At 46.6% G+C, this 23024-nt stretch overlaps 1 protein-coding gene across 1 annotated transcript in view; it reads right to left on the minus strand.

Annotated features, from left to right (window-relative positions):
* Positions 1-23024, minus strand: part of dpy (fibrillin-like protein dumpy) — a 121182-nt gene that overhangs the window by 54344 nt on the left and 43814 nt on the right. Inside the window, 38 exon segments of the mRNA XM_076371860.1 lie at positions 252-575; positions 1663-1980; positions 2062-2367; positions 2445-2756; positions 2827-3144; positions 3241-3870; positions 3952-4272; positions 4350-4658; positions 4734-5042; positions 5133-5462; positions 5538-5843; positions 5923-6255; positions 6325-7296; positions 7390-7722; positions 7801-8109; positions 8186-8500; positions 8572-8889; positions 8969-9274; positions 9356-9679; positions 9769-10149; positions 10254-10574; positions 11006-11188; positions 11663-11740; positions 11816-11959; positions 12722-15421; positions 16376-17161; positions 18411-18548; positions 18625-18867; positions 19172-19574; positions 19644-19912; positions 19999-20174; positions 20255-20456; positions 20555-21199; positions 21292-21474; positions 21555-21749; positions 21846-22101; positions 22188-22651; positions 22728-22992. Of these exon segments, the coding sequence (XP_076227975.1) occupies positions 252-575; positions 1663-1980; positions 2062-2367; positions 2445-2756; positions 2827-3144; positions 3241-3870; positions 3952-4272; positions 4350-4658; positions 4734-5042; positions 5133-5462; positions 5538-5843; positions 5923-6255; positions 6325-7296; positions 7390-7722; positions 7801-8109; positions 8186-8500; positions 8572-8889; positions 8969-9274; positions 9356-9679; positions 9769-10149; positions 10254-10574; positions 11006-11188; positions 11663-11740; positions 11816-11959; positions 12722-15421; positions 16376-17161; positions 18411-18548; positions 18625-18867; positions 19172-19574; positions 19644-19912; positions 19999-20174; positions 20255-20456; positions 20555-21199; positions 21292-21474; positions 21555-21749; positions 21846-22101; positions 22188-22651; positions 22728-22992 (15025 nt within the window).

The following is a 23024-nucleotide window of genomic DNA, read 5'->3' on the forward strand; positions in this document are numbered from 1 at the left end:
GTTAAAGTCCGGCAATAAACAAGTAACATTTCGTTCATACGCGAAATAAATATGTCGAATTCAATTTAAAATTTCCATCACGAATCGGACACGATAATATAGATTGCTACACTGTATCCATGGTTGGTCAAGTGGAGAAGTTTGAGAAGCCCTGTAATCTATACTACTGGTGCAGTGTCTAGTGGTTCTAGATTCTAGAATATTCTACCTATCTAGGGTGCCGAGTGAATTCGTACGAAAGTGAGGCTTACAATCGATTGGGACCAGGGAACAGTAGGTGAAAGGGTTGCCAGTGTATCCAGGGTTACAAGAACAGACAGGCACGTGATTGATCGTTTCGCAGCGGGCCTGCAGCCCGCAGGTGCCCGAGCAAGGGTCGCGGCATTTCACGCCCATGCACGCCATCGTCTTGGCGCAATCGGAATTTTGCGTGCACTCGGGCCTGCATCTTTCGTAGGGGTCGCCAATGAAGTCTGGCGGGCAGGAGCAGAGGCCGACGCCGTTGTTCTCGCGGCAGATCGCGTTGATGCCGCACGGGGAGGGCCTGCAGGGGTTCCTAAGGTCTGGGCGTTCATCTGATGGAAAGAGAAAGACTGTCGCTTAAGAATGATACGGTCATGCAGCTCGGGTATGGTCGGTCAAAGCTCGTGCGATGCCATGAGCCGCTCCGCTCGGGGAGCGGGCAAAGTTCAGCTTCGTGCGGTGACGAATGATTCAAGCGGAGGCTGATCCTTGCTACTCTGATCCTTCAGCAGCGCGTTCCTCTCGGTTTTCGTACAGGCTTATGATACTCGTTCTCGCGGGTGTACATGGCGTTGAATGGTTAGGGTGTTTCATGGTGAGGTGCGTGTTTCATGGGGCAACTACGTTGCGCAGCGGCAGCGTTATTTGCATGTCGCTTTCGGGTGGTTTAGATCTCGCTAGGGGTTGTTATGGTCGGGACTCACTTCTCAATGCTCAAGCGTGTTTCGGGAGTCAGGGATGTTCCTTTAAGCGTGGTTTCAATCTGTGGTGTCAGGGATTAATCTCTTTCGCCTGGGGTTCTTGAGGGTGTCGCTCTGAGGGACGCAGGGCTGGGTGTTTCTAAGACTATTTAGCAGACGCCAATTGCGCCCGGCGTCTCCGGACTCTGTCAGTGTGTCAAGCACTATGGTTGGGTATGATCGATGCGTGCGGTATTCTCTGTATGGGGGTGTATCTGAATGTTTCTGGGAGATGAGTGCAATTAAGAGCCTATTACTCCATAGGCCCCGCCACCATTGTGTCTCTTAATGTAGGGTTACGTCGGCAATGGTTACGATCGGGGTGGTACGCATACATGGGTGAAGGCGTGCTCGTTTCGATGGGTTCGTTAATCGCAGGGGTTGGGGGGATGATTCGTTATGGCCGACACTTCATTCGTACATGACTGGGTGTTGTAATTCTCAAGGCCCCGCCACCATGGCGACGCTGGGCTCTGTTAGGGGGGCCTCTCGTGTTACTTCGGTCTCCTCGGGGGACGTAATCTTCTATTGTTAGAGAGAAGGTGAGCGATGACGGTTAATAGAACAGCGGGGCAAAGCACTTACCTGCGTCGCCCGCATGCGTGTGGCGATTGTTTGCGGCGAGAAATGAAATTAAGGAGAAAGACAAACGACAGCAATTCTGTTGTGGCGCACTCACCCTTGGCGACCGGCTCGCAAACGCTGAACGGATTCCCGGTGTAACCCTCGGCACAAGCGCACACCGCGTGATGGTTCACTACCGAACACTGAGCGTTCGAACCGCACAAACCGACACACGGATCGCGACACTTTTGCTGCATGCACGCCAAATGCGGCGGACACTCCGGATTGATCGTGCACTCCGGCCTGCAGTTTGGCGGGACACCGATGTAATTCTGCACGCACGAGCAGACTGGACCGGCGTCTCTCACTTGGCACTCCGCATTTGGTCCGCAGGGCGACGGCTGGCAAGGGTTCACGGGCTTCGGTGGTTCTCCTGGGATAAAGGAATGGAATGTTAATAGTCTTCTGTTGATACCTTCTCTTAGGCGCAAAAAGGAGTATTGACAGTACTCACTGGGCATCGGGTAACACCTGGTGAACGGATCTCCTGTGTGTCCTTCGTAGCAGATGCATATTGGATTGTGATTTACCACTTGGCACTTAGAGTTCTGGCCGCAGGTGCCTGGACACGGGTCCTGACACTTGTTATTGAGGCAGGCTTGAGTCAGAGGACAATCTGCGCTGACTACACACTCTGGTCTGCAGGCAGGCGGGCTGCCTATCAGTCCTGGTTGACACGAGCAGACCGCGTGATCCTTCACCACTTTGCAAATGCTGTTTGCTCCGCAAGGGGATGGGGTGCACGGTTGTTTTCTGGGTTCTTGAAAGTTCAAAGAGTTCGAGTTAAGTACTGATAGAAGTAGCAGTGTGGCCTGGAAATTGATAAGATGGACCTACCTTCGAGTAGATGTGTTCGACACAGAGTAAATGGATCCCCGGTTGTGCCAGGTGGACAACTGCACATTGGTATGTGATTGACTACGTCGCAACGTGCACCTGTGCCACACGTGCCGATGCAAGGATCGACGCAGTAATGATTGGCGCACGCCTTCACGCGAGAACAGTCGGAATTCATGGTGCACTCCGGTCGACAGTACGAGTAAGGGTCACCGAAGTAATTCTGGAGACACTTGCAGTTACCCTCGTCGCATTCTGCGTTTGGTCCGCATGGAGATGGATTACATAGATCTTCAGGTTGCTTAGGTTGCTCTGTGGAGGATGAAAAGATTAATTACAATTCATCATGATCAACGTTTCAAGAGATTTCAAAAATTCCTACCTATTATCTGTGTACACAGAGTGAAAGGATCGCCGGTGTATCCTGATTGGCAGAGACAAACGGGTATGTGATTTTGTACTCGGCAATCTGCACTCTGACCACAGGACCCGGCGCAAGGATCTCGACACTTCTCGGAAATGCAAGCTTCATTCGATGGACAATCTGTGTTGACTACGCACTCTGGTCGACAATTTGGTGGTAGTCCTATGTAATTTTTCAGACACGAACAGGCAGCCTGATCATCGTTTGCTCTGCATTCTGCGTAGAGGCCGCATGGACTTGGCGTGCATGGATCACCGATAGGTGGAACTGGAGTAACTGGAGAAAAAATGGACGTTGAACAGTTTTAAATGACACTGCACTTCGTTTAATTCAACTATCAAAGATGGTGTAATAGTGTGCGAGAATAATTACCTGTCTGAGTGAAGCATCTAGAGAACGGATCTCCTGTGGTTCCCTGTGGACAGCTGCACAACGGGTTATGATTGATCACACGACAATTGGCTCCCACTCCACAGGTTCCTGGACAAGGATCAGTACACTTGTGCTTGTAGCATGCTCTGTTCTGTGGACACTCTGAGTTGACAACGCATTCAGGTCTGCAGTTTGGAGGTGTGCCGATGAAGGTTTCCTGACAAGTGCACACAGCCTGCTCGTTCACAGCGCGACACAAGCTGTTCGGTCCGCATGGCGATGGTACGCATGGGTCTATCACAGTAGGCTCTGTGCTTGTAACTACTGGCAGATTGCAAATGACGAATGGATCTCCCACGTAACCAGGTTGACAAGTACAAGTTGGAATATGGTTGATGACTGAACACTGGGCTCTGACACCACATATTCCTGGACAAGGATCCTCGCACTTGTTGCGGACGCAGGCCTTATTAGTTGGACAGTCAGAGCTGAGGATACACTCTGGTTGACATCCCTCGTAAGGGTTGCCATGATAGTCGTCGATACATATGCAAGCTCCAACGTTGTCGCGTTGCTGGCAGACAGCATTGGGACCACAGGGAGAGGGTTCGCATGGATTGATAGCTTCCTCTGTATAATAAAGATGCGTTATGTATATACATTAAAAAATATGTGCTTCGTTAACAAAGAGACAATGTCAAATGAACGCACCTTCCAGTTCAACGCATTGAATGAACGGATTTCCTGTGAAACCATCGGTACACGAACAGACGACTGCGTGATTAACGACAATGCATTTCGCATTCTCTGCGCAGGATCCGGGACAGGGGTCTGTGCACTTTGAATTGATGCAGGCTTTGTCAGTGGGACAGTCAGGGTTGATCAGACATTCTGGACGACAAGATGGTGGAGTTCCTATGTACGTAGGTAGACAAGAGCAGGATGGATAGCCGTTCACGTTTTGACACTGGGCATTTGGTCCGCAGGGCGATGGACTGCAAGGATCGCCAGTGTCTTTGACTTCCGGTGTAGCTAAAGAAATTGGGTTATTATTAGTATTTTATTTTGTAGTGTATCGTAGAAGTACATGACAACGTTAGATTCTCTACTTTGCATGTCGTAACAACTCTTGAAAGGATCTCCAGTCTGCCCAGGAAGACAACTGCAGATTGGCGAATGGTTGATCACTTCGCATCTTGCGTTCAGACCACAAGAGCCCAAACAAGGATCAGTGCACTTCTTGTTCACGCAGGCTCGAGTCGGTGGACACTCTGAGCTAACGACACACTCCGGTCTACAGGAAGGAGGAGATCCAAGGTATCCTTGTAAACAAGAGCAAACAGCGTGGTTTTCTTTGTTACGGCACTGGCTGTTTGGTCCACAGGGTGATGGTGAACATGGATCTGATGTCGTTGGAACTGTAATATATTTCATGGTTTAAGATGTCGAATCGTTTAAAGTAATCTTTTCTGCTATGTAAAGTCTATTCTTACCATGAGGTTGAATGCGACAGCTGACAAACGGATCTCCAATATAACCAGGTGGGCAAGAGCAGCTAGGTATGTGGTTCACTATATCGCACACAGCATTTTGTCCACATGCTCCAGGACAAGGATCCTTGCACTTATTTCTGAGACAGGTCCTGTCACGAGGACACTCCAAATTAAGAACACATTCTGGACGACAGGCTTCGTAAGGATTTCCTATATACTCTGGAAGACACTCGCAGTCGCCATTTGTACATAAGGCGTTGGGTCCGCAGGGAGATGGGCTACAAGGATCACTTACTGGTGGCAGTGTGGCTGGAGACGAAATTATTATTATGTGAATGTGAATTAAAAAATAAACAGGATGCAATACTTGACGGACTTAAAAATTTAAAGCGATCTTACTTGGAGGGAGGACTATACACTGCGTGAATGGATCACCAGTGAACCCTTCCATACAAGTGCAAACAGGTATGTGATTCAGGACATGGCACTGAGCATTGACACCGCAGGAGCCTACACAAGGATCTTGACACTTCTGATTAACACAGGCGAGATGACTTTTGCATTCCGAGCTTAGAATACACTCTGGTCGACATTCCGGAGGGACTCCAATATAATTTGGTAAACAGGAACATGCTGGATTTCCAGATATAAGCTGGCACAGAGAATTTGGTCCGCAAGGTGTAGGTGTGCAAGATGGCGGCCGTTCCGTGGATGTGCTAGCATTGAAAGCTAAGAAGGAGAATTATAATTAAACTTATATGATCTTATAATAGATGTATACATTGAAATTTAAGTTAATTTTACCGATGAAGGAACACTGAGTGAAAGGGTCACCAGTGAACCCAACAGGACAGGAACAAATCGGATTATGATTTTTAGTGGTACACTGAGCCCTTAATCCGCAAGTGTTAGGACAAGGGTCTGTGCATTTCTTGTTCAAACACGCCAAGTGAGGTGGACACTCCGCATTCACGACGCACTCTGGCCTACAATTTGGTGAAATTCCACGGTATTCTGGAAGGCACGTGCATACAGCTTGCCCATTTATTTCTCGGCATTTGCTGTTGGGTCCGCAGGGTGAAGGCGAGCATGGATCTAACGGTGGACCTCCTAAAGTTACATTTTTAAAAGTAAATATTTGAGATGCGCAACTGAATATTCAGTTAGGTAACCTAGTTTCCAAACTCACTCATAATTTCTTTAAGTTCACAAGCGAAGTATGGATCTCCTGTGTATCCAGGAGGACAAGTGCACACAGGAACGTGTTGCTGAACATTGCAAATGGACAAAGTGCCACAAGTGCTTGGACAAGGATCGGTACATTTGAATCCAATGCATGCCAATTGCGGAGCACAGTCATTATTCGATTCACATTCTCTGTGGCATCCCTTCTCATTGTCGTAAGGGTCTCCAATGAGATCTGATGGGCAGACACAAGCTCCCGCGCCGTTCCTCTCGCGACACTGAGCATTTGGACCACAAGGATTCGGTGAACATGGATTAGGTACACTCATATCCGTTGCTGAAATACCAAAGACATTAGTAACGAGACATTCAAGATAACCTTTACCGATACGAATGAAACATTTACTTGGTGTTGGTGCAAGTACGCATCGAACGCTGGCATCACCCTCGTATCCCTCTGGACAAGTGCAAATAGGAAGATGATTTTGAACCGTACACCTAGCGAGCTCTCCACATGCTCCAGGACATGGATTCTTACACCTCTGATTTATGCAAGCCGCCGAGTGGAAGCATTCAGAATCATCTGTGCACTCGGGTCTGCAATTTGGCGAACGCCCGATGAAGTTCATCAGACAAGAGCAAGCAGGCTGAGAACCAATTACTCTGCACTGAGAATTTGGCCCGCAAGGATTGGGCGAGCATGGATTTCCAGCGCCTTTAGATGGTACATCGGACATATTGAATCTCGTGCACTGAATCAGTGGATTTCCTGTATATCCAGCAGCACACGTGCAGATAGGATTATGGTTCACAGTTAGACACTTGGTGTTCAGTCCGCAAGATCCCGGACAAGGATCAGCGCATTTGTTCTCGATGCATGCTTTGTTCTGAGAACACTCGGAACTGACTGTACATTCTGGACGACAAGTGGGTGGTATTCCAATGAAGCCTGGTTGGCAGAGGCATATCGCGTGTCCGTTATGAACGCGACAGTTGCTGTTGGGTCCACAAGGCGAAGGTTCGCAAGGATTCTCTGGTACCGGTTGCGGCGTATCTTCCAATTTGATACACAAGTTGAACGGATCTCCGGTGTACCCAGGCAAACAGGAACAAGATGGAGCATGATTCACCACTCTACAAGTGGCTCCTTCGCCACACGTACCAGGACAAGGGTTGACGCATTTGTTGTGCAGACAAGCCTTGTCACGATCACAATCGGTGTTCTTGACACATTCAGGTCTGCAGCCCGTGTACGGATCTCCGATATACTCTGGCAAACATGTGCAGGATCCTACACCGTTCCTCTCGTTGCAAACAGCATTTGCACCGCAAGGAGATGGGTTGCATGGGGTGCGAGGCTGTTCTGTCGTGGTGGGTACTGCAAAAGGTTGTAATAAAGTGTGTAATGAAGGTTCGCAACTTGAACAAGGGATTATCCATGAACTTTGAAGAGATTAAACACGAGCAATACCTTCGATTATCGGAGAACATTCGGTGAACGGATCTCCAGTGTATCCAGCATTACAGATACAAAGAGGGTTATGTTTTACAACGTTGCAGTAAGTGTTGACACCGCATGAACCTGGGCAAGGATCGACACACTGCTCGTTCTGGCAAGCTAGATTTCCAGGACAGCCTTCGTCGATGACGCATTCCGGACGACAGTTGGGAGCTCTGCCGACGTAATTAGGCAGACACGAACAGGCAGGGAAACCGTCTATCACGCGGCACTGTGAATTTGGTCCGCAAGGCGATGGAAGACACGGATTGCCGCTTGGTTCCGGACCGGGTACTTTGGCTTCAGCTTGAAAATGATACCAATGATTATGTTAAAAATATACTACCTACAGAGGACAATAAACTATTCAAATCTGAACCTTACGTTCTTTAACGCATCCGAAGAATGGATCACCAGTGTATCCAGAAGAGCAACTGCAAACTGGGTTATGATTGATGACCTGACAGTCAGCGTTCTGGCCGCAAGTGCCTACGCACGGATCTCCACACTTCTGATGGATGCACGCTGTATTCTGAGTGCAATCTGTGCTAACCACACACTCTGGACGACACTGTGGCGGACTGCCAACGTAATTTGGTTGACAAGAACAAACCGCGTGGTTATCGATCACTCGACAATTGCTGTACGGCCCGCAAGGGGATGGTTGGCATGGATCACCCGGTATTGGTGTAACTGCAATCGAATCAAAAACATTTATACAAGAACGACGAAGAAGGAAGTTAAGAAAATTCATGAAACGCAAACTTACCAGGTGACAAATGACAGGATTTTAATGGATCACCAGTATAATCGGATAGACAACTGCACGAAGGCTGATGATTGATGACTTGGCACTGAGCGTTCAAACCACAGGCTCCTAAGCACGGATCCTTGCATTTGTTGTTTATACAAGCCTTCGCCTGCACGCAGTCAGAGTTCTGAACACATTCGGGTCTGCATCCTGCGTAAGGATCTCCGGTGTAGTCAGGCAAACAGGCACAGGAGCCAACTCCGTTCCTTTCTTTGCACACCGCATTCGCACCGCAGGGCGATGGATCACAAGGCAGTGGTACGGGATAAGAAACTGAGAAATATATTAATATATAATACACACAGTAAACTAAAATCAATCGCTCAGATCAATCTGTAAAATACCTTTACTGCATCCAGAGAAAGGATCCCCTTCATAGCCGTCATAACACTGGCACATAGGCCGGTGGTTCTGGACAGTGCAATTTGTGTTAAATCCACAGGACCCAGCGCAAGGATCCACACACTTCTTTTGGACACAAGCCAGATAATTCGGGCAATCCTGATGAATCAAACACTCTGGCCTGCAGTTCGGTGGTGCTCCAAGCATTCCGCTGACGCACGTGCAAACCGGATGATTCTCTTGGACACGACAATCTGCGTTTGGTCCGCAAGGAGAAGGCACGCAAGGATTCTTGGGTCCTGGCGTAGGCAGTGGTACAACTACCAAGAAAACAACAGCTTGAGTATTCAGGTACATAGACACAAGTGTGAAATGAAAGTACAAGAAATTGTGTATCACCTTCTTTAACGCATTGGGTGAACGGATCTCCAGTGAACTCCGGAGGACAGCTGCAAATAGGATTGTGACCGACAACTTGACAAAGAGCGTTCTGTCCGCACAAGCCAGGACAAGGATCGCTGCACTTTTGAGCAATGCAAGCCAAGTGTACAGGGCAGTCTGAGCTAACTAGACACTCTGGCCGGCAAGATGGAGGCGTGCCGTGGTATCCTGGGCTGCACGAGCAGACAGCGCGGTCCTTCATCACGCGACAGATGCTGTGTGGCCCACATTGCGATGGCATGCAAGGATTTTGCGTCGGAGGAGCTAAGGGATTCAATTATACAATTAATTCTCGCCCCAGGAATACACATCTATGAATAAAACTGACTTAACCAGAACACTCACGTGATTTCTCAATCTTACAAGAACCAAATGGATCACCGGTGTATCCAGGCAGGCAAGAGCAAACTGGAACGTGATCGTCTACCTCGCATCTCGCGTTAGCACCGCACACACCTGGACAGGGATCCCTACAGTGCTGATTGAAACACGCCAAATGAGACTCGCAGTCCTGATTCACAATGCACTCTGCTTCGCAGCCGTCCATGTATGGGTTGCCAATGTACGGCGGAACACATTCGCATCTGGCGATACCAGTCGCGTTGATGCAGATTGCGTTCTTACCGCAAGGAATCAGTAAACATGGATCAGGAACGTTGACCGGTAGCGCTGTGGAAAGGTTAATAATTCCATAAGTTGTCTCTAACCAATGGACAATCAATGTAAGCAAATGGAACAGATATTCGAAGGCAACTCACATGCACAGCTTTGATAAGGATTTCCAACAGTGTGCTCAGGACAGTAACAAGGTGGTATTCTATTCGCGTCACATCTTGCGCCAAGCCCACAAGGATTAGGTTCACATTGGTCTGACTTTGGCACGCATCCTCTGATGGTGTTGGGACTTTCAATGTACCCAGGCAAGCACGTGCACTTGGAAAGTCCGCTGGAAAGGATAGTGCACTGAGTGTTGGGTCCACAAGGTGAAGGCTCGCAGGGATTGCTGGGTAGCACGCATGGAGATTCAGGAGGAGATCCCTCATATCCTGGCAGGCAGAAACACCTGACCTGCCCTGCCACCACGCGGCAACCAGAGTTTATTCCGCATGGATTGCCGTGGCACATGTCACCGTCTGGAACTGAATGATCATTGCCATTGAAAGCTAACGTTCTCTAATCTTCAGAAGTGAAATAACGATTCAACTCTTGTACCTCAAATCCGCAAAATAATTAAGCCACTTACTGCACTGTTCGAACGGATTTCCAGTCAAGCCTTTTGGACAGAAGCACACCGGATTGCCATTGTCATTCTCGCACATCGCGTCCAAGCCACAAGGATTCGGAACGCAAGGATCTGAGGATATTGTTGTGCAACCTAGCAAAGGATTACCCTCGTAACCTGGCAAGCATTTGCATTGTGGTTGATGGTTCACTGGCAAACAGCTAGCGTTCTCTCCGCAGTCACTTTCAAGGCAAGGATCAATGCACAGTCTGTTTTGGCGGTCGCAATACTTGCTCGGTGGACAGTCATCGTTGTAGTGGCAGATATTCTTGCCACTCTCATCTACAAAGAAAAATAATGATTGTTTACAACCCAAATAAATCCAAGTAAATACCTTCACTTCCATACTGTAATCAATATATGAAGAAACCGAAGAAATACAAATTTTTAATATACAATTAATTACGATTATGTATACAAATATTTACAAGGCCACAATTTTGACAAAGATTACATATTAACACGTTGAATGCCATGGAGGTCACCGATGACCTCAAATCAAATTACTATAGTATATTATAAACAATGCTTATAATATGTGGCGACATTGAGTAAGATCAGCAATAATAATAGCAATTCAATCAAATGGTTCAATATTATATTCTTCTCATTTTGCGCATTTTCCTCTATGAAATCGTGCGGCGTTCAACGCGTTAACCATCAAATACTAAATTCTGTGCATTCGGAAGTCATCGTATCAATGGAATAATTACCAAGAGCACAATAGAGGAATCCGTTCCCGTGATAGCCCTCGTTGCAGCTGCACTCGGCCCGATGGTTCGAGTTCACGCAGACCGCGTTCTTGACGCACGGGTTCCGGTGGAGGCAGGGTTCCTGGCAAGTGGCCGCGATGCACGCCGTGGTCAACGGGCAATCTTTGTCGCTAGTGCAACCCGCTAAAGAAAGATTGAGGAAGCCCGTATAGCCCCGAGAAAAGTGTGCACAGGTAGGAAACAAGAAAAGAGTCGCGGGTTGCGTGAGTTTGCGTGCGAAGACGCTGCTCAGGCGGATCAGCTTGTATGAAACAACGGTCGGTGCGCGACGATTCACATCCGCGACGAGGGATTCGACAACTAAACGCAACTAATACGCTAAGGAACTTGCGAGAGAGAAAATCTATCATGAACATTCGAGGGTTCGAGGCGACTATTGACAGCTAACATCCAAGACTGAAGGATCGAAAGTAAAAATCGTGTAGGATAGACAGTTCGAGTGCGCTAAAGTAAAATCAAAATTCCAACAAATCACACTTGTAGATGCGCGCAACATATGTACAGTATGTATGTACATATTTACAAATTGAATCGACCGTGCGCTGTAAAGAGAGAAACGGACAAGTGGAGGATTCGAGCGTTCGTTCTTGTACGAACCTTTCACGCATGTGTTGGACGCCGGATCGCACTGCATGCCGGGTGGACAATAAGGACAACTCGTATCGTTCAGTAGATCTGAAAATTTTGGTGAACGTTCAATCGAGTTCGTCGTGCAGGCATTGATGAGTAAGGTTTCAATTGATATTCTACCTTTTACACAGACTGGTCTGTGATCCTGAACGTGGCAAACTTCGACGAAGTCGCAGGGGTTCTCCACGGTGCAAGGGTTCAAGCACTGTTGGTTGATGCAGGCCAGTTGAGAGAGACAGTCGTCGTGGGTTCTGCACTTGGTATCTGGTAAAAGAAGAGAATATTAAGACCTCGAAATAACGATCCTTCGTTTCGTAACGCTACAAACTATTCACGAGTTCGTATAATCGTTTATTCGAATAGGATTTATCCAATGATTCCTCTAAATCACTATGACACATGTTCGAACAAATATCTTTTTTTTAAAAAAAAAAGAAAGTGCGTAATACTAAACACAGAAAACACATTAATCTAATTCCTAAAACATATAATGGTTTTCGTGTTACTTGTGTAAAAGCCCAGAAGTAGTCGTTAGTGCGTTCACTTTGGAAGGAAACGATTAGCTGCGTCGCTCTAGATTCTTTGCGTTTAAGATTGAAATGAAGATAAGGGTATCCTTGGCAGCTGATAATTTCCTTCGCGAGCAGACGTCACAGAAGAATTACAATTAATTGTTATGTATAGATAAGCGAGAAGAGTTCGTGCAGAGGCACATTAATGTACAGCATGCAAAGAGCGCTAATGCAGCAGGTCCATGTCAGCGCTGGATTGCAGCAGTGCGTTGTAATTCTACGTCAGGTATACTATTCGTGTGGGATGTTCACCCGCTTGTGTTCCCGGGATGATCCCATGATCGAGACCGAACAACTCGAAGGGTCTGTGGTACAAGCAACAACTCTCCAGAATTGGTTGCCACCAATTTTCATCTGGATACGACGAAGACACACTAGAGACACGTTTCCGTGGAGACACAATTTTGGTGAACACGAGAACATTTATAAGACTCCCGACAAGAATGATCTTTACCTGGGAGAACGTTACAATTAGGTGTACTCTGGTCGACTGTTAGGTTGAAGCACACGGGCCGATCACTCGGTACGCCGCATTTAGACTTATCTGAGCATGAAGCGTTGCTTTTACAAGAATTCGGGCACGAGCCATTCACGCAAGTTTCGCATTCTAAAATGGGCTCTGTTGTTTCAGGTTGTTCTGTGAAGTATTGTTGGATTGTTGAAGATTCTTCGGTAGAGTGCTGTTCAGTTGATATAGTGTGTTCTGTGGTGTATTCTTTGGTTGTTGAGACTTGTTCTGTAGAGTGTAATTCAGTTGTAGGTGCCTCTGTAATGACTTGCTCGGAAGTTGATGATTCTGTGGTAAACTGTGTAGTTGGTGAAAAATCAACAGTGGACTGCTGCTCAGTTGTAGTGGATTGTCCTTCGGTTGTTAAGTGTGTAATGTACTGTGCAGTTGTTGTATGTTGTTCTGTGGTACACTGTTCAGTTGTACTATATTGTTCTGTAGTGTACTGTTCAGTTGTTGAATGTTGTTTAGGTGTACTATATTGTTCTGTAGTGTAATGTTCAGTGGTTGAATGTTGTTCAGGTGTACTATATTGTTCTGTAGTGTAATGTTCAGTTGATGAATGTTGTTCAGGCGTACTATATTGTTCTGTAGTGTGCTGTTCAGTTGTTGAATGTTGTTCTGTAGTGTATTGTTCAGTTGTTGAATATTGTTCAGGTGTACTATATTGTTCTGTAGTGTGCTGTTCAGTTGTTGAATGTTGTTCAGGTGTACTACATTGTTCTGTAGTGTGCTGTTCAGTTGTTGAATGTAGTTCTGTAGTGTACTGCTCAGTTGTTGAATGTTGTTCTGTGGTGTGCTGTTCAGTTGTTGAATGTTGTTCTGTGGGGTACTGTTCAGTTGTTGGATGTTGTTCTGTGGTGTACTGTTCTGTTGTTGAATATTGTTCTGTGGTGTGCTGTTCAGTTGTGGAATGTTGTTCTGTAGTGTACTGTTCAGTTGTTGAATATTGTTCTGTGGTGTGCTGTTCAGTTGTGGAATGTTGTTCTGTAGTGTACTGTTCAGTTGTTGAATGTTGTTCTGTAGTGTACTGCTCAGTTATTAAATGTTGTTCAGGTGTACTACATTGTTCTGTGGTGTGTTGTTCAGTTGTTGAATGTTGTTCTGTGGTATAATGTTCAATTGTTGGGTGTTGTTCTGTGGTATATTGTTCAGTTGTTGAATATTTTTCTGTGGTGTACTGTTCAGTTGTTGGGTGTTGTTCTGTGGTATATTGTTCAGTTGTAGAATATTTTTCTGTGGTGTACTGTTCAGTTGTTGGATGTTGTTCTGTGGTATATTGTTCAGTTGTTGAATATTTTTCTGTGGTGTACTGTTCAGTTGTTGGATGTTGTTCTGTGGTATATTGTTCAGTTGTTGAATATTTTTCTGTGGTGTACTGTTCAGTTGTTGGATGTTGTTCTGTGGTATATTGTTCAGTTGTTGAATATTTTTCTGTGGTGTACTGTTCAGTTGTTAAATGTTGTTCTGTGGTGTATTGTTCAGTCGTTGAATGTTGCTCAGGTGTACTACATTGTTCTGTGGTGTGTTGTTCAGTTGTTGAATGTTGTTCTGTGGTGTAGTGTTCAGGTTGATGCGTGGAGTATTCCTGTGTGGTAGAAGACTGTCCTACAGTTGTTTCCTGATCTAGGGGGTACTGAGCAGTTACAGTAACCACTGTTTCATGCTCTAAAGGGTACTGCGCCGTCACAGTAATTAGTGTAACTTCTTCAGTTGTCGTTAAATTAGAATCATCAGTAGTAACCAGCGTCATACTCGAATTTCCTTCAAGCACAGAATTCTCAGTAGGAATCGTTGCAGCAGTGGTATCTTGAGATTCCGTAACTTCTATCAAACTTTCCGTAGTATAATCACCTACGGAAACAGGAGTTACTACAAAAACATCCCCTGCGGAAGAAGTCTCTGGCGAATGTCTATCAAACGTAATCGGTGTCACTATCACAACTTTATCCGTTTCAGTCATCTCTTGAGATTTCGACAACTCCGTCGTAGTGCCTACTGTGCTCTTCAAGCCATTACTCTCCGTAGTTTCGCACAATGTCGTACCATTATTAACAAACGATGAAGTTGTCATCTCAAGTGTCGTTAAATCAGAAGGAGTTGTGCCCGTTGTCTGAAGCACATTAGGGGTAGTGAACTCAAGCGTAGTCGAAACTGTCTCTGTGTTTCCATGAGAGATATCCTGTACAGTGGTTGGCTCAGAAGTGCTAGTACCAAAAACACCATCGGTCGTCGTATCCACGACATGAACGGACTCAGAGACAGTTGTGTGTACAGTGACACTCTCAGAAGAACCTGTTGCAGCTGTTGTTGGCAATGTCGAGCTCGAGCTCTCTTCAGTGTACGAAACAGTCGAGACCTCTTCGGTGGCAGTGAAAGAAGTTACAGTGCTAACAGCGGAATGTGTTGTTGTCTCGTTGGTTTCTAGTGTCGAGTATTCAACAGTGGGCATAGTGTTAGTGTCATTGCAACGATCGTCGCGATCGTCGCAGCCACAAAGTGGCCTGTGTGCTTTAACCCGACACCGAGCTACCGATCGACAGTGGTCGACGCAAGGATCAATGCAGGACCCATCGACACAGGCTTCTGTGTCGTTGCAGTCGTCATCGGACCCGCACAGACTGTCGGGCGTGTGGTCGAGAGATGCTGCGGATACAATACAATATAAAACACAGTGATCGTACGGAGATCGAGAAATACATAAGTAAAAAAAAAAAAAAAAAAAAAAAAAAAATAGGAGGCTGAAAAATCGAGTTCAGGTTCAAGCGGTCGTTAAAATTAGACTAATGCTACGAGTCATACTTGTGTTCACGCCAATGGTAATATCTACGAATTAAGGTATCAGTCGGCATGCTCGCAAAATAACAGACAAGCGATCGCTCAGAAGTATCATCGATTAGATCTTTACAGAGACAGATGTAACGGAGAAAAATAATCCTTGAACAGTGAGGACGCCGGCAGAGTAGAGCAGGAAGAGTATACAGGTATCGGGGGCTGGGTCAAGAGTTGTATCTGTGACTTTGGAACCGTTCTCTCATTCAGACAGCGGAACGTTCCGTCAGCTGTGATCCTATCGCGTTAACGCTGCGAGCCGTAGATTTCGGCACACTACATCTCTCGAGAGACATCAAAGCAAAGAAACAACCGGTCGGCTCAAAGCGTTAACGTCCGCCTTTAAAACGCGCCTACAGTCGAAGGTATCATTCCGCTGTCTGAACGCTGGGAAACCTGAAAAGAGTAGCAATATCGGTATTTGTTGGTGTGAGGCGTAGATGCGAGTAAGATACTGTAATATAGATCCGTATACAATAGAATAGATCGGTATACAATTGGTGCGGGCTAATTCAGTTGTGATCGAAAGAGAGAAGACAGTGAAGAGTGTATATAGAAGAAGAAGAAAATGAAGAAGAAGAAGAAGAGGAAGAAGAAGAAGAAGAAGAAGAAGAAGAAGAAGTAGAAGTAGAAGAAGAAGTAGGAGAAGAAGAAGAAGGAGAAGAAGAAGAAGTAGGAGAAGATGTAGAAGAAGTAGAAGAAGAGAAAGAGAGAGAAAGTAGAAAAGAGACAGCAAGAGAGAGATAGGTGGTGAGAAATGGTGTTTACCTTCCATGCATCCGTATTTAGTATCTGGCACAAAGCCGGGGGGACAGAACTTGCAGATAGGCTTGTGCTCCTCCACGTAACAGGGGGCATCAGCCGGACAGGTGGAGTTTCTGCATGGGTCCACGCAGCGATAGTTGCGGCACGCCAAGTCTGGAGAGCAGCCACTGTCTCGCAGGCAAATGGAGAGGGAGGGATTGCAGTTTTGTGTGCATATGCAGACGGGACGGTGGTCCAGGACATCGCAGGTTTTATCAGCCGGGCACGGCCGTTTCTTTCTGACGTTACAGGGGTTCTGGCATTTCCCGTTCACGCACGCGGCGTTCGACGGACAGTCGAAGTCCCTCGAGCAGGTCAGGGTGTCGGGGGCGCATGTCAGTTCACCGACCTCGTTCACCACGAACCCGTACTTGCACACGCACGTGGGCCTGTGGTTCCGCACCTGGCACCTCTTGTTTACCTCGCAGCTGTACTGGGGGCTGAGGCACGGGTCCCGGCACTCGCCGGTGCGCGAGTGGCACGCGAGGCTCTCCGGGCAATCGTGATCGGACGAGCAACCGATCGGCGGTGTAGGTCTGGGATTGGGCGTGTCGCATTTAGGATCTGGATGACAGGCCGTGTGGGGCATACCGATATAACACTGCGGACAGGAGCACCGCGACTTGTGCAGAACCACACGGCACAGGGCGTTGATCCCACAGGCGCCGCGCAGACCGCACGGGTCCACGCATTGCAGGTTTATGCAGGCTTTTTCATTGGGGCACTCTAGGTCGCTGGTGCATTCGCGCTCTATTTCACCACGAAGTATATATATATATATATATGTTGATATCATATTTTTTTTTTTTTTTTGTTTAGAGTCGTGGTGTCGTGGATGTGTACAGTTGGATCGACGGTAAGTGGTGATGGTTGGTGGTTGGTGGTTGGTGGTGGGACAGGAAAAAAAAAGAAAAAAGCATTTATAAGAACTGTGAAAAGAAACTTTCTCACAAATAACATAAACCACATGCTTCTTGTATTTAATGATACGGAAATAAATAGGGTAGCTCTGTGAAGAAGTAAAAAAATAGAGAACCGAACTTTACAACTGTTTTCCTGATTCAACTGAGATCTCCATTGGAGGGATAATATATATACATACTTTTTTGGGGTACGTATATATATGTATCTTATGTATATATGTATATATATGGTATTTATTTATATATTATATATATATATATTGGCAAGCAGCGATATTTACAACACAAGCCCCCAGAGATTTCGAGAAAATAAGAGGGAAAATATAATGTAACAGTGAATAAATCCAGCAAAATAACAAGCATGGGTAATATGAGAATGTCCCTTTCGCAGTTCCCAATCTGTATTAATCGTTAATCCTAGATCTAAATGAAGACGGATCATCAGTGTGTTCACTGTAAATGTGTACCTCTCTCGTTGCAACCGAAATGCCGTTACTATTTACTCGAGTCTTTTCTTTCTTTCTTTCTTTCTTTCTTTTTGTTTTATTATTATTTTTTTTCTATTATTATGCATCACTGGCATTCGTTTTTCCCGATAGTTTCTACGGTTTCCACAAGACAGATTGGATACTGAAATAAACATTCTACATATGAATAGTTATGTGTGAGACATGTGTGAAACGTGTTTCAACTTTGGACACATTATGTACAGTATGCCTAACTATGTAGATATATATGTACAGGTATATGTAAGACCATTGTCGGGTAAATCCAGTGTCGTACGTACACATACGTCATGTATGCATACATGTCGGTAACATTTCAAAAAAAAAAAATAAAAACTAACAGTAAAACAGACAACCGGTTAACTGCGGTCCAATCACATCTGTCTCTCGATTGTTAACGATTCACTGGATTAATACATCTATGTATTACTTCAAGTCCTACTATAGACGATACATGGTTATTCTACGGACCATGTTCCTCTGATCATCAGTATTGCTCGCTAGTCACAAATGCTGTACATGGAATTAATTCGATCTGCCCGGTTAAACAGTTAGTAGGCCGTTCCTTACCTGTGCTGCACTCGTTGTCCGGCGAGCCGCTCGTACCCGGTGGACACCGGCAGACGAATATCGTGCCGTCTCTAATGCATTCCGCGCCTTTTCCGCAACCGTTCGTGCGACAGTCACCTAAACTCTTATCTATACTACCTGCAATCACAGATAAGAGGCGCGTGAACATGCGAAGAACAGGATTCCAATGAGGCCATTCGTATAAGCGACTTACAGCTATGCATAGGATCGCCGAACGGGAAGTTGGGTGGACAATAACACTGGGGCTGGTTCTTGTAAATGCGGCAGGCTGCGTTCTGTCCGCAACGGGTGTCCTTGCAGAGTTCGCCTCCGTCGCAGATGCAAGCCTGATGCGGATCACCTTGGCAGCCAGGGTCGCAGGTACACTCAAAACCATTCAGAGTCTCCCTGCACTTCGCGTTCACGCCGCATGGTCTTCTCAAGCATTGATCTCCGCCTGTAATGAATTTTGAATGACATACATGATATAAGAGTATTTTACAAGTTAACTGCCGCACGATTTTATAGAGCAAAATGCGCAAAATAGGAGAAATATAATATTAAATCAGCATTGTTTATAATATACAAACGTTTTCAAATAATCGTCGTGTAATTAGGTGAATTATAGTAATTCAATTTGGTTAGAGGTCACCGGTAACCCTCATGTCATTTAACGTGTTAGATGATTTTCAATAATCAAACCTCTTGTTTGAGTATTATATTCTCCATAAATTAGATATGTGTAGACATGTGCTAAGTACCTTTCTTGCAGTTGATCTTGGGATTCCCGTAATGTCCAGGTGGACAAGAGCATTGCGCTTTCCTATTGACCACTCTGCATTGCGCGTTGAACCCGCAAACTCCGTGCTGCAGGCAAGGATTCGTGCAGACTCCATCTTCGCTGCAACGTTTGTTCGCCTCGCAGTCGTCGTCCCGGTGACACTCCAGTTGGTAGCACTCCTGACTCGGCTCCCCTTGGTAACCCTCTGGACAGAGACACACTGCCCGGTGATTGGACACGCGGCACAGCGCGTTGATTCCACAGGGTGAGCCATTGGCGGAGCATGGATCTTCGCATTGGCCACTGATGCAGGATAACGAGGATGGGCAGTCGGAATGAGTATGGCAGCCGATTAGACATAAGCCTCCATCACATACGTAGCCCTAAAATGATAAGGAGATTGTAAACGATTGTCTTCAACTTTGGTTTCTTTAGGAAATTATAAACGATACCTTTGGACAAGAATTATTGATGTCACATTTAATGCGGCATTTTCCAGAGTGGCAACTCTCTCCACAGGAACACTGATCTTGGCTGGCGCAGCTTGTCGTGCAGAAGCCTATCTCGTCACATTCGCAGGATCCGTCGCAAGGGACCATGGACTTCACGCAGCTAACCAACGCGTTGCCATAGTAGTTAGCTGGGCAGCTGCATTGTGCCACGTGGTTGACCACGCGGCAGCCTGCGCATTCTCCGCAAGCCTCTCCGTTCTCGCATGGATCTGTAAATGAATAAAATAATTAAAGATTGCTCACTCTCAGAATCAATTCTGAACAACCTCTAAACTACCAAAGTGTACCAACTCACTTCTACATTTGTTGTTTACGCAAGACTCATCGTTGGGACAGCTGTTATCGCTGCGACATCCGATGTCGCACAATCGGTTCTGACAAATCTGATTCGCCACGCAGTGGTCGTCGCTGTTGCAGATCGCCTTGCAAATTCCTCCGTCGCATCGTTCGTCGCTCAGGCAGTTGGCGTCGCTGTAAACCGATTCACGCGTCACTAAATTTCTTCGCGAACAACAACCGGATTCTGTCGTTGGAATCGTTAATCGTTTTACCTCCTACACGTGGCGTAACAGGATCGGCCGTAACAAGTCTGACCGGTCGGACAGTCTAGCTCCGTTGAGCACGGCAAGAACGCCTGTTTGCATCCAATTAGAGGATCTCCGCCAAGCGGCGCGGGACAGGCGCATAACTTCTGATGATTCACAATCGAGCATTTGGCATTCACTCCGCAGGCATCAGGAAGAGAGCACGGATCTGGGAAAACGAAGGCGAAGATTGCGGTAAAACCAGGGGGAATTAAATGACGAATAAAAAAGAACGAACGTAATCGTCTCTCGCGCGAACCCTCGTACCTTGGCATTGGTTATTTATGCACGCATAATTTTCCTGGCACTCCACGTCGGCGCGGCATCCGATAGCGCAGACCAGACCTTCGCAGATCTCGCCGCTCCTACAATCTTCGTCCCTCCTGCACAATGATTTGCAGATACCAGCCTGGTCGCAGCGCTCGTTACTCAAACAGTTCAAGTCCGTGGAGCACACCGGTGTGCAGGTGCCTCCTATACAAGCTGTTCCCGTTGCGCAATCCCTGTTCGCTTGACAAGCGGATCCAGGCGAGCGCAAGCACGCGACCTTGGCTGTTGGGTTCGGTATGAATCCAGCGGGGCACGAGCAAGTGGCTCGCTGATTGAACACGGTGCACTTGGCGTTCGGTCCGCATGGAGTCGCCTCGCAGGGGTCGATGCATTTGTTCGTGATACAGGCCTGGTTCGCGTTGCAGTCCTCATCCGCGCGACAGCCGAAGGTGCACATGTTGTGCAGGCATATGTGGCCCAAGAAGCAGTCGTTGTCCAGCCTGCACGTGAGCAGGCAATTGTCGCGCACGCATTTCTCGTTGAACGCGCATTCGTTGTCGGTGACGCATATAGGCAGGCACACGTTGTCGCGGCAGGTATTGCCTTCGTTGCAATCGTTGCTGTCTCTGCAGGACACCGGCACTGAAAGAAGAATCGTATGAATGAATATGAATAATGTATGACACTCCATAATCGCACGCTCCGAAAATTCTGAATGTAGATTCTTCGCTTACGTCTCACACACTCCAGTTCCGAGTTGCCAGTGAAGCCGGGAGGACAGCTGCACTGTTTAATGTGGCTCCTCACGTTGCACTCGGCGTTTATTCCGCACGCGGCTCTGATGTTGCAAGGATCGAGACATTGCCCGTTCAAACACATGTCTGATAGGTTGCATTCTTCGTCCGATTGGCAGGACGCTGCGGGAATTTTGAATTATGTAATTTTACGGTTGAATACACTCTGGGACTATCGTCGCGGATTGTTTGATGGGACTCACGTCTGCAGATTCCTTCGTAGCAATAGGTGTTCGGCGAGCAGTCGGCGGCTGATGAACAGATAACCGGCTTCGGCCGACACCCTACACTTAAATTGTTCGGATCACCTTCGTAGTCCGGCCGACACTGACACGCGGCCACGTGATTGTTGGCAAAGCAATCTGCGTTTGGTCCGCACTGAGTCCGTGAGCACACATCTGGAAGAACAAAATATCGAGATCGTTGAATGCAGGGAATGTTCATTCTAAATTCCTTTAATGCCTGATGAGTGCGTTCAGGTATTCGACACATACCGAAACACTTTGGCACGTTGTTAATGTTTATACACTTGGCAGTAAGTGGGCAGTCATTGTTTTGAAGGCATTCAACCGGTGGTTGACATCCACTGTTGTACGCGTCACCGACCATTCCTTGTCGACAATGACACTTGTAAGATCCTCTGGAATTCTCACAAACGGTTCCTGGAGCGCAAGGGTCGTTCTGGCAATAATCGATCAGCTGACAACCATGGGTTGGTTCTCCGGTATATCCGGGCTGACACGTGCAAACCTGAAAGAAAGATAACTTGTTGAAAGTATGCCCAACGTAAAAGACAAACATTGTACATGTTTCATAGATAGTCGATGAATTATTACCTGGAGATGTTTCTCTGCGGTACAGATAGCATTAACACCGCAAGGATTGTTGGCCAAGCAGGCAATTCTGCATTTATGCGTATCACAAATTTTCTCCTCGCTGCAATCTTCATTGACCTCACATTCAATAGGCTGACAACCAATCTTATCGTCTTTGGGATTCCCAAAGAATCCACCTTTGCAAGAACACACGGCTCTGTGGTCATCTGCTTTACATTCGGCGTTGCGTCCGCATAGTACCAAATCACAAGTCTTGTGACACTCCGCCTGCCCAATGTTGTTCTTGATACATTTTTCGTCGTAAGAGCAATCATCGTCGGATATGCAACGTAATTCTTGAACACATATATTATTGTGGCAGTACTGGAATTCTGGGCAGCTAGAGTTACTCTTGCAAGTAGGCTGACAGAGGCCATTGATACAGAGTTGATCACCAATGCAATCTCTCGTGCTACCACAAAGAGCTATAAACATATGAAACAGGTTTGCCATATATTCACTGGAAACATGTTTTAAAATTCTTTATAGTATTTTACTAACCTGTGCATATTCCTCCATTGCATGCTGATCCTGTAGCACACTGGGAGTCGGACTTGCAGTACTGAACAGGTGTGCAACCCAAATTTGGATCACCAGTACCTCCAGGTTGACATGTGCACACTGCGCTATGATTCAAAGGAGAACAATCGGCTCCTTGACCACAGACGTTCGATAAAGAACAAGGATCAACACACTTATGATTGAAACATGCATCAGATGGGTTGCAGTCGCTATGGTAGTTGCACTCAAGATGTGTGCATTCAGACTAAAATTATAAAAATTACTGTTAGAAGAGTT

The sequence above is a fragment of the Nomia melanderi genome, chromosome 11 (genome assembly GCF_051020985.1).
Source record: "Nomia melanderi isolate GNS246 chromosome 11, iyNomMela1, whole genome shotgun sequence".
NCBI lineage: Eukaryota > Metazoa > Arthropoda > Insecta > Hymenoptera > Halictidae > Nomia > Nomia melanderi.